Raw genomic sequence first — 17,852 nt, 5'->3', positions numbered from 1 at the left:
ATGAATTCCATTTTCCTTTTAAAAATTAAATTATAGCACCCTCTACTGAATTTGAAAGGAATTGCTGAATAGTCATATGCAGGTTTGAAAAAGAGACCATATGGCTTTACAGATTAGACTGTGTTGACCCCTATACTTGCTATGATGATCCTTTTTGCTCACAGGCTCCTCATTAGGCAGTGTGGTAACATACATGCAATTAAATCCATATTTTGAAGCAGGCAGAAGAACTAAAGTGATCAAATTCACAGAAGCATGAAATAACACAGTGTGTTCAGGGTTGTAGTTTTATAGAAAACTTGAGAGAGGGTGTTGGTGTGATTTTTGCAAAGAAAGCAATGAGAAAGGACCAAGAGCATGTCTCATTTTAAGGAATTTAAACTTTATCATGAAAAGTGCGGTTGAATCATCAGCTGGTTTATTTAGAGTAGTTAAGTGATCACGTAAGTATTTTTGAAAGATGATGCTGGCAGCATGTGTAGGATGGGTTGGAGGTGGGGACAGAGCAATCTGAGGATTACTACGTTTTCCAAGTGGGTTTATTAGGGTTCTCAGAAGGCACATGATTCTGGGATATGAGAAGCTGGGAGATGTGGAAGTTCTTTTTTTCCCCTAAAAATGTTTTAGCATAAAAATTTCAGGATATATAGAAAAGTAGTACAATGAATACCCATATGTCCACCTTAGATCCAGCAACAGATGACATTTGGCCATATGTTTTCTCTCCCTCTCCTCTGCCTCTCTGCTGAAGTATTTTTGAGTAAATTACAGACACCATTACTTGACACCCCTGAATACTCTATCGAGCATCTCTCCAAAACAAAAGATGTTAGGAGAGAGATGTTTAGGGAGATAAAATCAGGAAAGTTAGAATTTGGTGGTATAGATAGTGGGTTCTGTTACATCCAATAGGAGAACCACAAAGACTTGCTTTTACTATTATTAATTTGTGGTTATATAATAGTTTCTTTCTACAGTTTCTTTTTGAGACTTTCAAGAGATGGATATATACTAAATGCTATTACACTTTAAATCAAAATGTTGAAAAGGACACTTTTTTCATCAGCAAAAATTTCAAATATGCACAAAAGTTGAAGAGGACATCATTCTTGGCTAAAGCGATGGCCCACGCTAGGCTTCTCCATGTGAGACGAGAAGAAGTGGAGTGATTCCAGAGAGGAGTGGGCTAGGCTCCTCCCACCAGGGGAAGGAGCAGGCCCTTTTATCATGTCAGAAGCCCAGGTCAGCAGAAGTTTGCGTGAGAAAAGCACACAGCCAACACAAGTGTGACCTGCACCCAGTGCAATGGTGAGAGTAGGCAGCCGGCGAGCTGACTGGCACTAACAGATTCTACTTACTCCGGGAAAAGGGAGCAGATGTCAAAGGGGACTGAGCAAGGATGACCTTTTTTGGCGGGGTACAAAGTCTCGCCCTGTTGCCCAGGTTGGAGTGCAGTGGCATGATCTCAGCTCACTACAGCCTCTGCCTCCCAGGTTCAAGCAATCCTCCTGCCTCAGCCTTTCGAGTAGCTGGGACTACAAGCGTGTGCAACCACACCTGGCTAATTTTTGTATTTTTAGTAGAGACGGGGTTTTGGCATGTTGGCCAGGCTGGTCTTGAACTCCTGACCTCACGTGATCCCTCACCTTGGCCTCCCAAAGTGCTGGGATTACAGGCATGAGCCCCCGCACCCAGCCAGATACTGACCTTTTAATATCTAACTTGTTGACAGTTTTCCTACTATACTTTTGGTCTAGTAAATGTTTTAGGTTGTGATCAATGAGATTAGCAGTCTTTCTCCTTTGGATAGGAGAACTCAGAAGAGGACAGGCAGAAACACAAAATACATAATGTACATAAAATATATAATATTATGGCTAAAATTGGTAGGGGTTCCAGTAGTCACTCATTCATTTTTTCATTCATTCAACAAATAATGTTTGGAGCCATCTATTATTATGGCAAGCACTATACTAAGACACCAGGAATTCAGCCGTGAATAATGCATACCAAATTCTCTGCCCTCTTTTAGTTTCTGTAAGTCATACGTTGCTTAACGACAGGGAGACATTCAATTTGTTGTTAGGCAACTTAGTCCTTGTGGGAACATCCTAGAGTGCACTTACACAAACCTAGATGGCAGAGCCCATTACACACCTAGGCTACATGGTGCAGCCTGTTGCTCCTAGGCCAGAAACCTGTACAGCAGGTGACTGCACTGAATATTGCAGGCAATTGGAACACAGTGGTATTTGGGTATCTAAACATATCTAAACATAGAAAGGGAAGAGTAAAATATATGACCACTGCCATATATGTGGTGTGTGATTGACAGAAACATCATTATACCCTGCATCGCATGATTGTATTCTAGTAGGAAAGACAGACAATAGACAAGAAGAGTGAAATACGTATGACTCGTGAAACTGGGATAGGCATAGGCAAAGATCATTAAGTGGAATTAGGAAGGTGTGAGGGAGATTTTAGAAAGAGAGGCCAAGGAAGCTGAGAAGATGCCACCTGGGGAAACACCCGGGAAACCTGAACCACTTGAGCCGTGTTGGAGTGCACTAAGCCTCCTGCTTGGCGTTTCCATCATTTTCCATTTCTTGTGAGGGCATGTCTCCTCCCGAGAGTGTATGAATAGGAAGTGGCTGACAGCTGGCTTCCATATGGCCTTAGCAGGCCCCGTTTTTCCCAGCGAGATTCCTCTTCTAACTCTCAAATTTCTTGACACTAAATTGATCATGAAGTAAGTTCTCCTAATCAGATAGATTCATTCCAGGGTGTGTTAGTCTTAGACAGTTTGTCTAGCAGTCCACTAACAGGCCATGCACAGCTCTGTGAAATGTTCTTTTGTGTAACCGTTTCCCATGGTTTTTGGACAATGACTGGCATGTTACTTTCCTTAGCAACTTAATTTTTGTTCCGTCTTTACATAACTCTTTGGAAATGTTAACTTTTCCCCTTTTCTGTTTATTTGTTTCACTGTAGAAATGAAATACTCCTATTCAGAGCTATGACATACAAATTAAAAATTTACTAAGTATAGTCAATAGATTCCAGCAGCTAATATTCATGAAGTGTAAAAATTGAGGTTAGTGAAGAAAGTAATATTAAAAGGAATATGAAGAATGCAATGCTCTTAAAATTTCTCTTGGGTATAGCTGACTTCAAATGTAAGAGTCTCTACTATTTAATGCATAAAGGGCTAGCAAAGAATAGATTCTCTTCTAATTCATAAAAGATGCACTGTTCTCTACAATATAACATTAGGGTTTTGAATTGTTTGAAGGGCGTTTCCTGGTTTGTTTTCAGCATTGGAAATAAAATAGATGAATATGCTAGAAAAATGGAAATGTGGGTATCAGCTCATACACAGATAAGTGAGGATTTCCTTTAGGAGCATAAAGATCGACCACCGTGGAGAAAAACCTAACTTAATATAAAGTTGTTTGTGTTATATATAATCAGTGCTTTTGGATTATCTGTTTCCTTTGATCACTGTCTATTTAAGATAGCTTCAAAAACATACATACATAAATATACATGATTGCAAACATCGTGTGTTACATTTAGTTTAACTTTTTAGCGCTGTCCTTAATTTGAAAATGCATACAATTAACTTTAGTATTATGACATAATTATTTACAAACAAGAATCAGTTTTTAGAAAGTATATTTTTTGATACCTCTGATATAGGGCCTAGGAAACTGACAAAACCAGACAATTTACATGAGTCTGTTGTCAGTAAACACATGAAATCATCTTCGTGAATGTCCAGATTTATTACAGATGTTTCTAGTAGCCCACATTTTTAGGAACTGTTATGTTGAACCACTTAATATTAATTAGTACTCAGGAAATAACAATGTAAATACTTAGAGTGAATGATTTATGTTATTTAAAAATCATACTGTTGATATTTGTAAATGAACAGTATATCAGTCATAATGGGCTAGGTTGTGTTTCAGTAGCAAATAACCCCAACAACACATTTATTTCTTGCTGTTGCTATGTATCCATCACATGTTGGTGGGGTACTGTGCTCCATGTTAGGGACTTGAGCTGATGAACTTGTCGTTATGGGAAACATTAGCCAACTTGGGAAGGAGAAGATGTATGATATGATTCAGCTCTGTGTCCCTACCCAAATCTCATCTATAATTGTAATCCAAATTGTAATCCCAACGTGTCAAGGGAGGGATCTGGTAGGAGGTAATTGGATCATGGTGGTGGTTTCCACCATGCTGTTTTTGTGATAGTGAATTCTTACCAGATCTGATGCTTTAGAAGTGTTTGGCAGTTTTTCCCCTATCCTCTGTTTCTCTCGCCTGCCACCATGTAAGATGTGCTTTGCTTCCCTTTCATCTTCTGCCATGATTGTAAGTTTCCTGAGGCCTCCCCAGCCACGTGGAACTGTGAGTCAATTAAACCTCTTTTCTTTATATTAATAAATTACCCAGGCTTGGGCAGTTCTTTATGAAAACAGATTAATACAATGTGGAATCCCATGCTCGCTCTTAAATTTGTCACTTTCGTGTTACTGGCTAAGGCAAGCCACAAAACCTCACCTAACTTCAAGGGATTGGGGACACAATTCTACTCTGTAAGTGGAAGGGACGAGTTGCAGATATATTGTTGAGTAGCATCATTGTCTAGCCATAATTAGAAAGTTTTCTAAAATAATGTGGTCAAGCTCCCTACATTATATACTTTGATATAACAATTGAGTTGTCATTCATAATTGACAGTGCTGGTTGAAACCATTTATTATATACCGAATATACAGCATAATCACTTGGTATCAATCCCTCCCCTGTGACAGTGTTTGTGAGTTTAAATACAACAATGATTTATGTGTTTCAGACTTGATCTGCAGGACTGCTATCCATGGTATACTATAAATAGGCAAGCTGTATTTACAACTGCCCCTTAAATCAGTTTGTTTGTTGTTAGGATTAAGCTTGCCCATGTCCGAGAGCTACTTACTAGACTTTTGGGCTACTTTTATGGCTACTATTAGTTTGTAGTTATTTCATTTCTTCCTTAGACTATCTTCAACGTCTTATACTCATTTTTTGAGATAGAGTCTTGCTCTGTCGCCCAGGCTGAAGTGCAGTGGCATGATCTTGGCTCACTGCAAGCTACGCCTCCCGGGTTCATGCCATTCTCCTGCCTCAGCCTCCTGAGCAGCTGGGACTACAGGTGCCCGCCACCACGCCCGGCTAATTTTTTTGTATTTTTAGTAGAGATGGAGTTTCACCATGTTAGCCATGATGGTCTCGATCTCCTGACCTCATGATGTGCCCGCCTCGGCCTCCAACGTGCTGGGACTACAGGCGTAAGTCTTATATTCATTTTTTTTTTAAATTGTGGTAAAAAACAAACATAACATAAAATTTACTGTCTTTTTTTTTTTTTTGAGACGAAGTCTCGCTGTATCGCCCAGGCTGGAGTGCAGGGGCGTGATCTCGGCTCACTGCAAGCTCTACCTCCCAGGTTCACACCATTCTCTTGCCTCAGCCTCCTGAATAACTGGGACTACAGGCGCCCACCACCACGCCTGGCTAATTTTTTGTATTTTCAGTACAGAATGGGTTTCACTGTGTTAGCCAGGATGGTCTCAAACTCCTGACCTCGTGATCCGCCCGCCTCGGACTCCCAGAGTGCTGGGATTACAGGCCTGAGCCACTGCATCCGGCCCAAAATTTACTGTCTTAACAATTCTTAGTGTTAGTTTAGTAGTGTTGAGTATATTCACATTGTTATGCAATGGATCTTCAGAACAGAAGTTTTTCATTTACAAAACAAAAACTCTATACCTATTAAACAACAACCACTTTCCTTTCCCTGCAGCCACTGGCAGCCATCAGTTCTGCTTTCTGTTTCTATTAGTTTGACCATTTTAGATACTGCTTATAAATGGAACCATACAGTATTTGATTTTTGGTAACTGGCTTATTTCCTTCTTTTTATAAGGCTGAATAATTTTCTATTGAATATATATACCACATTTGGCTTGCCCATTCATCTGTCAGTAGACGTGAGATTTGCTTCCACCCCTTGGCTGTTGTGAACAATGCTGTAGTGATGTAGGTATGCAGATATCTCTTTGAGTTCCCACTTTCAATTTTTTTGGATATATACCTAGAAGTGAGATTTCGGGGTTTTATGGTAACTCTATTTTTAATATTTTGAGGAATCTTCATGCTATTTTCTGTAGTGGCCATACTACAGAAATTTACATTTACATTCCCGTCAACTGTGCCAAGGGTTCCAGTTTCTCCACATCCTTGCCAACACTTGTAATTTTCTGTTTTCTTTGATAGTATTCATCCTAATGTAATATCTTATAGTTTCGATTTGCATTTTTGTATGATTAGCGATGTTGAGAATCTTTCATACTGCCTTCCTTTGTGTTTTATAGATTTTTTTTTTTATATGGACATTCTTTGATTCTCTTCTCATTACCTTTCGTGTATATTCTGTAGGTATTTTCTTTGTGGTCACCATAAGAATTGCACATATCATCTTAAAGTTATAATCTGTTTTCATTTAATAGCAATTTAATTTCAATCACATATAGAGACTGCTCTTTATAATTCTGTGTCCCCATATATGTTATTGATATCACAGATTACATCTTTTTATATTGTTATTTACTATAAATCATTAACATAGATTTATAGTTACTTTTATGCTTTTGTCTGTTAACATATATACAATTTATATGTATGTAAATTACATGTATATGTTATATGTTTTATCATCTATTTTAATATAATTTATGTGTGTCTCTGTGTGTATATAAACATATATATATATATTTAGATCGGGTTTCACTTTGTCACCCAGGCTGGAGTGCAGTGGTGTGCTTATAGCTTACTGCAGCCTCAACCTCCTGGCTTCAAACGATACTCCTACCTTAACCTCTTGAGCAGCTGGAACTACAGATGTGTGTCACCAAACCCAGCTAATTAAAACAATTTTTGTTTTGCATAGATGGAGTCTTGCTTTGTTGCCCAGCCTGAAAATTTATAAAAGAATTAAAAGTGATTTATGCATCATTACAATATTACTGTATTTTATATTTGTTCATATATTCAGCTTTACCAAAGAGATTTATATTTTCATGTGGTTTCATGTTGCTGTCTAGCGTTCTTTCATTTAGACTTGAAGGACTCCCTTTAGTATGTGTAATACAGGTATAGTGGCAACAAACTCCCTCAGCTTTTGTTTATTTGGGAAGGAACTTAATTTATTTTTCATTTTGCGGGACAGTTTTGTCAGATGTAGTCTTCTTGAATGGCAGACTTTTTTCTTTCACCACTTTGAATATATCATCTTACTTCAACGTGCAAAGTTTCTGCTGAGAAATTCACTGATCCTCTGTGGATGCTCCCTTGTACACGATGAGTCACTTTTCTCTTGCTGCCTTCAAGATTCTCTCTGTGGCTTTTGGCTGTTTAATTAGAATATGTCTTAGCATGAGTATCTTTGATTTATCCAATTCAGAGTTTGTTAAGCATCTTGAATTTTTATGTCCATTTCTTCCCTCACTTTTGGGAAATTTTCAGCCATGTCCCTGTCTCTGTTCTTCTCAGACTCCCATAGTGCATATATTCATCTGCTTGATGGTGTCCCATTAGGTTCTTTCCTTTTCTTCATTCTTTTTTCGCTTTTGCTCTTCTGACTTGATAGTGTCATATGATCTATACTCAAGTTCACTGATTTTTTTTTTCTGCTTGATCAAGTCCGCTGTTGAGTCCCTCTTGTGAATTTTTCAATTCAGTTATTGTATTTGTAAGCTCCAGAGTTTCTAGAAATAGAAGCTTTTAATAGTTTCTGTTTCTCTGATTCTGTTGTTATTTTGTTCATGCATCCCTTTCCTGAGTTGTTTTAGTTGTCTGTTTGTGTGCTGTTTGAGCATCTGGCAGGTGATTATCTTGAATTCTATGTCAGCTAATTCAGAGATCTTTTTTTCATTGTGGATTTCTGGAGCTCTGTTTTGCCCCTTTGATTGGGCTATGTTTTACTGTTTTTTTGGCGCCTTGTGTTCTTTTGTTGAGATCTGGGCATTTGAAAAGATAGATCCTCTCGGTTTTTATCGACTGGCTTCGTGCAGGGGAAGATCTTTTCCAATCAGCCTGGATAGTGATTATTTGGACCTCTCAAACCAGTGCTGAGAATGCATCTTCTCTGGGCCTGTGCATGTAATTTCACGGTTAATGAGACTTGCTCCTATTTTCCTCTCAGAAGTCTGTACATTAATCTCTTCCTCCTCATGGCATCCGTCTGAGGTTCTGCTGTCTTCCTGATGCTGTAACAAGCCCCTGGACTCTCTTTTGTTTTCAGTGGCCCCCAATCTGGCATCCAGATTATACCCTCTTCCTGTTAGCACTCCAACTTAGTCCCTTGGGCAGCCCCTCACAAGCCAGAACATTGGGTGCACATTTTCCTCTTCTCTTTCCTTCTTGAGGGAGAAGCTGGAAGTTGGGAATTTTCCTCCAAATTACTCCATGTTGCACTGGGGTCAGGGAGGAGCTAAAGTGGGCAAAAAGCAATTTTTGCATTGATGTCGCCTTCCTTAGCTTTTGCTTGCATGGGTGCTGCGTAATTAATGGGCTTCTGGAGTTACAGAGGTAACTTGGTTTGTATGTTGTTGTTAAGTCACTGTTTCCACGGGGAAAAGAGAGTCTGAGGCATTCTGTTCCACCATCTTACTGATGTCACTTCCTGTACGTGTTTAGTAAAACCTCCAGTCATTGCTAGAATATTTCACTTGATGTTTTGCTATGCCTATACAATAATCATAACTGTGTTACAATAAGAGGTTGCATTGGTAAAGAGGTAGATTTTTGGTAACTGTTAAAATTTAATCTTAAATGTCTTAAATGTAGCTTTTTAATAAACAGATTTATTCTATTTTTATGCATGGTAAGTTGAATATGGAGTGATATATAATTTTAATCAAAACTTGCTTCATTGACTGGTTTATTTTTGACCTCTCAAGATATATTTGAAATTAGTGACTATGAATTGTGGGTAATGCTAGAGTGACATTTTGTTAATAAGAAAGGTTTAGTAGAATCTGAATTATATTCTTGAGCTTCAGATATACTCTATCATTTACTTAAGCCGTATAAAACAGAGGGACAGTATCCCTGGCTATCATGCAAGATGTTACTGTAGATTTTAGAGAGATCTGTGGCTTTTACAGGCTGTGCATTTTGTAGGTATGTTCTAGACCTAAGGATCGAAGGCTGAGAATATTATTTTTGGAACCTACTTGATGTTTTGGGTATATCAGAGAAGGCACTATGTTACGTGACTGAAGAGCCAAGAAGAGGACGTGGATATGAAGCAGGCAGTTTTCTGATTTGTAAACGGAATCAAGTAGAACAAGAAAATTAAGGGGAAGGTTGAGGGAAAGGGAGAGCTAAAATTGGAGCGTCTGGTGTGTTTTGTGTTTGAGATGCGTTGTTTCATTTAACCAGTCACAAAAAGTGAGTGAGATATACATATTCTTTCTATTTGACCACTAAGAAAACTGAGAGAGGTTAATAGTGGTTAAGAGGCAGCATTGTGTAGAATGATTCACAGGGTGGGTCTTGAATTCATACATACCAACATCAGAATCCCTTCAAGTTGTGGGCTTAGGGCACATTGCCTAAAGTTCAGTTTCCTCATCTGTAAGACATGGTAATAGTGCTTACATAATAGGATTCTTGTGAGGATTAAATGAAACAGTGCATGTTGCATTTTTAACCTAATATCTGGGAAATTGTGAGATACTCAATAGGAGCCATCACGAACATTATTCTTATTTATTTATTTTCGTTATTTAACATGGCTTTCTGAGGTCTCATGCCTTGTCAATTGTGTATGTGGTAAGTGGTAGAAGATCCTTCAGATTTAAACTGTTTTTTGTCTTACCAAAGCATGTATTCTTTTCATTGTAGGACCACTAGAAGTTTGCGAGATTAGAGGAAATATGAGATAGAGAGTGATGAAAACAAGACTGAAAAGTGTTAGTAAGGTTGGGCGTGGTGGCTCACACCTGTAATCCCAGCACTATGGGAGGCTGAGGCGCGTGGATCACCTGAGGTCAGGAGTTCAAGACCAGCCTGACCAACAGGGTAAAACGCCATCTCTACTAAAAATGCAAAATTATCCAGGTGTGGTGGCGGGCATCTGTAATCCCAACTATTCAGGAGGCTGAGGCAGGAGAATCACTTGAACCCCGGAGGTGGAGGTTGCTATGAGCCGAGGTCGTACCACTGTACTCCAGCCTGGGCAACAAGAGTGAAACTCTGTCTCGAAAATAGAATAGAGCCAGGCGCGGTGGCTCACGCCTGTAATCCCAGCGCTTTGGGAGGCCGAGGCGGGCGGATCACAAGGTCAGGAGATCGAGACCACGGTGAAACCCCGTCTCTACTAAAAATACAAAAAATTAGCCGGGCGCGGTTGTGGGCGCCTGTAGTCCCAGCTTCTCGGGAGGCTGAGGCAGGAGAATGGCGTGAACCTGGGAGGCGGAGCTTGCAGTGAGCCGAGATCGCGCCACTGCACTCCAGCCTGGGCGACAGAGCGAGACTCCGTCTCAAAAAAAAAAAAAAAAAAAAAAAAAAGAAAATAGAATAGAATAGAATAGCCATCTGTTGATTGGCTGCTATATATGGGTTAGATGTTTTATTTTTATTTCATTTAATCTCATTTCACTAAGTAGCTTGGCCAGGATCACAGAGTCAGTAAGGCAGGGCTTGGTTGGGATCTTAGGTCTGTCTGATTTCAAAATCTGTGCTCTCATTGTTAGGCTGTGCTATCTCCCCATAGGTAAAATGATGAGGTGACTCTGACTTGAAAGGGAAAGAGAGCGGATCGTTATTCAGTTTTTAGGCACATATGATGATATGGGTTCCATTCTTAAGGAACCTAGTGAGGGACACTGATTGAACAAAAAATGTAAAATTATATTGATGTACGTTAATTACAAAGAAGGATTGGTTTCTGCGGTAGAGAGGACTGAAGGGAATGCCAGTGGAATGCTGAGATGAATCTGGAATTGAGAATTAGTCAAGGAAAACGTAATCAAGAAGTTGTATCACTCTTCTCTGCCCCCAACAATTAGAGGAAAGAGATACAGAGCCAAAATAGTGGGTCATTGATGGTCAGTGATGTAATCTTGAAGACTTAGCCAAGACTTTTTAGCAGTAAGTGGTAGAATATAAATGCAATGAAAGGACAGTCATCATCAGAGGAGTGCCCCAGAGGAGAGGTCTGGAGGATGTGCCAACACTGTAAATGCTGCCATTTTTGCTTAAGGAGAGTAAAAAAGGAGAATGGGGTCGTGGTGCACTCACTGTTGTAGATGGTTCGGGTAGTCTGGAATGAGGTCATTGCCTGCGAGTGCTAGTTCATTCATTACACCTGCGCTTCCAGAGAAGGGGCAGTTGTGTGCCTTCCCAAGAGCCCTCACTAGATGAGGCCCTAAGGGTCTCGTGGTTAATGTTCCTTCCTGGCAAACGGACCAGGGTTCCCACAGACTTTCCTAGCAGCCTTAAAGCCTGGGTCTCTTCACCTGGAGATTATAAAGCAGCATGTTCTCTTGTTTCCTTTCTGAAGTCTTTAAAGGTTTATAGGATTCTTTTAGTGGGATTCTTCTCTTCTGTTGCTTCAGCATTTCCCTTTCCATGTGTGGAAAGGACATGTGTTGGTTTTATATTAATATAATCATTGGACCCCATTGGATTTGTAAAATGTGGGACATTTTGATCCTTCATAATCTTTTTTTCTTGAAAACTAGGAATTTTTGTTTTTGGTTGTATAAAGCATCTTTTCTTACATACAACATCCTAATACTTGGCCAGTTATAAGTCTGTTTTAAAATTCTTTATGTATAGCAACAGAGTCTGAGATACTTGGGATAGCCAAAATTGAAATGCAATTTTGTTTATGATTAAAACCCGAATCTTTAAAAATTTTCACAATTTTGCACAACAAAACAAAATAGAATTTTTTTAACTTTCTGTTTTTTGAATATATAAATAATGACCAGTACAAATGTTACTAGAAAGCATGCTACTTCTAGATCCTTAAGTCACTAGCAGATGGGATGTAAGGATATAGAATAATGGTCAGCAAACTTGGCCCTCCTTCATTTCTGGAAATCGAGTTTTATGGGAACACAGTCATACTCAGGTACATATTGTTTAGGTTGAGATCATATGGACCACAAAGCCTTAAATGTTGACAGAGAATGTTTGCCAAACCTTGGCATTAGAGAAGCAATTCTCCACATTTTTGGTCCTCAGATCCATACTCTTAAAAATTATTGAAGGCTCTAAAGAGTTTCGATTATGTGGGTTATATTGGTTTAATTCATTTAAAAATAACAATATTAAATTTGCTTCATGTTAACACAAATAACATTTTAATGAAAAATAATGTTACCCTCAAAACAAAAGCATGAGTGAATTGCAAATTTCTTTAATTCCTGGCTCAACAGGAGACTGTTATATTTTCGTATCTGTGTCTACTTTCATTTTGTTGCTGTGTGTTCCGGTTGAAGGATATGAAGAAAAACTGAACTTACACAGATCTGTAGTTGGAAAAGGGAGGACTATTTTAATAGCCTATTCAGTTAACTGCGGATATTCTTTGCTGTTACACCGAAGATATATGGCAGTTTCTTAAGGATAAGTTTCAGTGTAAAATCTGAAATTCCAGAAATAAAGTTATTGTATTGGAACTTTAAATCCATTGATCAATCTTGAGCTTTGAATGGATGTTGTTCATGCATAATTTTCTAATGTGTTAGTAGAAAATGGGAAAATATTGGTTCACCGAATCATGCAGATCTTCCCAATGTTGATACAAAATGCCAAAAAAATCACATTTGTTAATGTCACCGTGGGTCTTCCAAGCAAAGCCTTTGGGCATCGGGAAGCTGACAGAACCAGTGCAAAGTGGGGACTTGGTTCCACCATGCGTGTGTTTCAGTTTACATAGCACCATGCAAAATGAGCCTCTACTGGATGCAAGTTTTATAAAATTCTGATTTTTGCTTGGAAGCTCATTTTTATCACCAGCAACACATACTGTTTTTGGTTTCCCTTGAAAGTATGGACTCTATTTATCTTCAAGAAAATGTTTGTCAAATACTGAAGCTTGAATAACCATAGTTTGTCTTCAGTTGTTCTTTTAAGTTAAAAAAAAAAAAAAAGTTCCATGATCAGAGCAGCCAGTATAGTTCACAACTCAAATCATTGCACAAGTGTTTTTTTGAGACAGTGTTTCCTTTGTTTATAGCAGCAGTTACTTTATGTGTGCTTCCCATTATTCGTACAGGATGTTAAAAAGAAGAGTACTCAAGAGTCAATTAATATTAATTTTTACTGCTTCATTAAGGATATTCTATAGTGAACCTTTCCTCTCCCCTCCTCCTCTTCCTGTTTTTCTTCCTCTTCCTCCTCCTCCTCTGAATGAGCATCCTTGACAACAAAGAATACAATGTTGAATAGTTGCAATTTGGTGCCATTATCTTGACTCATGCTCAGGTGCCAGTGGTTTTACCAACCTTGACCATTGCTTTTCACCATTGGTGCAAATGCTGGTACAGTGCAAAAGACAAATAACATCTCAGTACTTTCTTCAGCAATTTTATGAAAATAGTTTGACCTCATGGACCCCTCTGAAAGGGTCCTGGAGACCACTAGGGGTCTGTGGACCACACTTTGAGAATGACTGGTATAAAAGGTACAAGTACCATTTTATATAAGCAGATGTCTGCCACTTTATATGTTGCCTCCTTTTATTCTTACAGTTATAATTTAAGAGGGTCCAAATAATGTTAACAGATATAAGTCTGCTTCTTGCAGTGGCTAATAGAACTAATGAGTCTTTCAGATTGAGTTTTTACAAAAATCTGTGATAGATTTATTTTTAAAAAATATGTGATAATTTGTGTTATTTTATTGCTCTATTAGGTTTTGAAACTGTAACTTTTGAGTACGTGTATCTGGCGAAATAATCTACAGTTGGATTTCTGAGCACACTTATTCTTCTGAAATGATAGATTGGAAACATAATTATTAAACTAGTTTATGATGACAGTTAATTACAAGTTTTCATATTCTTGAACACTTACCCAAATATAGAGGACATGTATTTGAAAATTACTTGATTTCTTGTTCATATACATTAACTGTGTGTGTGTGTATATGTTCACATTAATAAAAAATGTTGCAGACGATGGAATTAAGTTATTTACTGAAAACGTTTTAAACACTTGCACTTCTGTGGTTGACCACTAGATGTCATGAGTGCCATGGGAGCATTAAGAGTTACCCAGGGCGGGTAGAAATGGAAGGTTGTAAGCTCATAGACCTTCACATAGTTCACTGTTTCCACATGATCAATGCCAGAGGAACCTGATACAGTGTGATATATAGAAGCAAGGTACAACTGGAATAATGAAATTTCAAAAATAAGCCCTTTTAAAGGAGGGTTGTAATCGTTCTATTGGGCATTGTAAATGCTTCAGGTGCACTTGATACTGCTGTTATGTTCCTGGCTTTTGGGTCTTTCTCTTTTTTATGGAAAGATGGATTGAACTTCAATTTAAGAATATTCGGTAATCCCTCTCAGGACATACTGTAACAGCTGGTATTTTTGTGTTGTAGTAAATTGATTCCATACAACAGTCAGTAATAATTATGGCTGCATTCCGACAAATTCCAAAGCATTTTCAATGAATTTCGCCAAAGAAAATAACATCATTACTACAAAAATTTAACTCAGTTTGAAAGTTAAACCTAGCAACTTTGCTTCATTCCACAAAATACAAAGTATTACTGGTTAGGATTCTGTCAAACCAGTTTTAGAATTCATGTACTCGTATATGGTCTGAGGAGATGATTACTTTGTAGTATGTATACTTAAAAGATAATTGCTTTGTAGTAAATAACACAGCTTTGGAAAAATTTAACCTTGAGTGTTCATTATGAAATAAAAAGCAAGAAATGCGAGAGCTTTTCGTATGTGGCATAGATGAACAGCAGCAACACCAGCTCAAAAGGATGTTTTGATGTGGAATGTAAGGTCTTCAGTATTAATGGAATATGAATGTTTCAAACTATATGAAATTCTAATTGATATAAGCATATGTTGTCTTATTATATGGTGTGTATGGTTTATAAATGTGAAACATTGTAAGTTCTTTAAGCTGTGTAGAAAGTGATAGGTTGCATGGTATAGATGGTATAGCATATGTGCAATCTATACCATATGAATTTAGGCTTTTCTCATGACATAAAGACCTTAAATTCCATATATATACACACACATATAATAAATACCTACTCACATACATACATACATATATATTGGCCTAATGGTACAAATGTGTCTGCAGACATTTTAGAAATTTTAATTGATTTTCATTTTTTTCTATTAGCAAAACAAAAGTCTACTAATTGACTGTGTTCTTTAAATTATACAGTCTTTTTTTTTTGACTTTGAATTACTTCATTTCTAGCCTTGCTTTATACAAGGAATATTTTCCTGTAGTTGAATCTTCATCCTGATTTTTAGAATAATTTGTGAAGGCAAAGCAAAGTTGCTTTCAAAATTATTAGAAAAAACAGCTCCATACATGTGCATTAGTGAAACCTTGCCTCACATGTTTAATTTTTAACTTAGCTATATTTTTGTTTGGTATTTCAAATAACAATTCTCATATTTTAAATTAGCACTCTTTTCCGTATGGATGTGTATGCATGTTTTAACTATGTCAGCCTTTGCAATAACATAAAGCAAAATTCAAGGTATTGTAGCAGATAGTCTGATCTAAAATAATCCCTTTGATGGTGAAGTTTTTAATACTAATTTTCACTTTAACAATTAAAAAACAAATTTAGAAGGCTTTAATAGAATCTTACAGTTTGGATTTTTTAAAGTAAAATTTGGCAAGTTCATTTCTCTTTATTCTGCAGTTTGAATCAGCAACTTTAAAGGCTTTAAGAATTGATGTGAACCAGTTTTTCCAGTGTTTCCAATGTTTTCTTGTTGTTGTTAATGTATGTTAAAAATATGCTTCTAAATTACTGAATTTGCTTTATAGAGAATTGAGGAAAGTGCGTTAAAAATGAACTGAAAACACATTGTGTGGTTCTTCTGATTTCTACAAAAATGTAAATGGGGTACTTTTTCCATTATTAGCCAGGGGTGATCCAAATTTAAACCAGATGGCCTCCCTCTAGGTGTTAGGCCAATGTAAATTTTAATCTTGCTACTTTCTTTTATGTTTTCGTTTTATAATCTCATTACCTGAATTAAGAAAACCCCAACAACCAGTGTTTCTTGTTTATTTACCATGTGTCAGACACTGCATTACATGAGTATATTTAATTACCGAACAGTTCTAATTTACTCATGTCTCTGTTTGCGTATAAGGAAGTTAAGGCTTAAGAAGATGAAATTCCTTGCTGAAGATCACAGAACTAGCAGCATTAAAGATTAGGTCAAACTCTAGATCCCTTGTTCTTAACTAATATGCTATACTGCCTTTACCGCTCATCTGAGGATAAACACTAGTTAAGACAGTTACTGAAAAAGTTAATATTTTTCCAGATACAGCAAGGGTTAGTTTTTACTAAAGGAATTTACTTGTGTATGCTAGCTTGGATTGTTAGATTTACTTTGGATTACTAACATTTCTGTAAATCTATAATAACATCTTGCTTCCATTCTAGTAAATATTCCTTCAAGGTTAGTTGCAGACTTCAGTTAGAGAACCATGCATTTGTCATATTAGGATGAGCTATTTAAAAAAATACAATTAGGCTGGGTGCGGTGACTCACACCTGTAATCCCAGCGCTTTGAGAGACTGAGGCAGGCGGATGACTTGAGGTCAGGAGTTCAAGACCAGCCTGCCCAACATGGTGAAACCCCCGTCTCTATTTAAAAAAATAAAAAAATAAAAAAATAAAATTAGCCAGGCTTAGTGGCAGGCATCTGTAATGCCAGCTCCTCAGGTGGCTGGGGCAGGAGAATTGCTTGAACTCAGGAGGCAGAGGTTGCAGTGAGCCGAGTTGCACCACTGCACTCCGGCCTGGGTGACAGAGTAAGATTCCGTATCAAAAAAAAAAAAAAAGTTAATTATAAGTTTCTGACAATTTATATAGTCTCTGTTCTACGTTTAGAAATATAGCTGAGAATTATGGTAACACAGGGAATGAAGTTGAGAATGGCATTGACTTACAGAAGCTTCTTAAAATTATCCATGTATCCAGTCAGCATTCCACAACCCAAATGTAAAAATCTTTAAGGAAGCCTCAACACACACATTCAGAATATTCACGCTTTCAATCAGAAGTTGCTCATCAAGACCAGAAACTCTCACAGTTCGTGTTTGCATGTGGTCTGTAGAAAAAATTCTGAAGAGTTGTGATGTCTCCAATAGTGATTGGGATGAGAATTTTGAATTAGTTACAGAATGTTGTGATTTGGTGACAGTCCCTTTTTTAAAAAGATAAATGTTTCTTTCCTTTCTAGAAACGGCTTACAAAATATACAGATCTTGGTAGACAACGTGGCTGCAGGCTGTTGAATTGGAATTCCCTGTGGCTGTCTGAGGGCAGGGTGTCTGGAGAGCGGTCGGCTGACCTGTTCCTATACCTTGCATCATGCCAGCTTTGTCAACAGGATCTGGGAGTGACACCGGTATGTGACCCCAAGAGGGGCAGTTCTTATTCCATCTTTGCTTAAATCTTGTTCACAGTGAAATACAACATTGCTTTAAGCATTCAGGCAGATCATACTTGTTTCTCTGTCACCAACTCTAGGGGCA

The 17,852-nt window shown here is 37.8% G+C and overlaps 1 protein-coding gene across 11 annotated transcripts in view; it reads left to right on the top strand.

The window, feature by feature from the left end:
- Window positions 1–17,852, top strand: part of MPP7 (MAGUK p55 scaffold protein 7) — a 252,467-nt gene that overhangs the window by 52,432 nt on the left and 182,183 nt on the right. For all 11 annotated transcript variants that reach the window (XM_065520448.1, XM_065520447.1, XM_074000707.1 and 8 more), the window contains one exon: window positions 17,558–17,725. Coding sequence is in view for 8 of the 11 variants with exons in the window: in XM_074000707.1 (XP_073856808.1) it covers window positions 17,689–17,725 (37 nt within the window). In the remaining 3 variants the exon portion in view is untranslated. The remainder of the gene's footprint in view (window positions 1–17,557; window positions 17,726–17,852) is intronic.

The sequence above is a fragment of the Macaca fascicularis genome, chromosome 9 (genome assembly GCF_037993035.2).
Source record: "Macaca fascicularis isolate 582-1 chromosome 9, T2T-MFA8v1.1".
NCBI lineage: Eukaryota > Metazoa > Chordata > Mammalia > Primates > Cercopithecidae > Macaca > Macaca fascicularis.
This window is presented reverse-complemented; position numbering and strand designations above follow the sequence as displayed.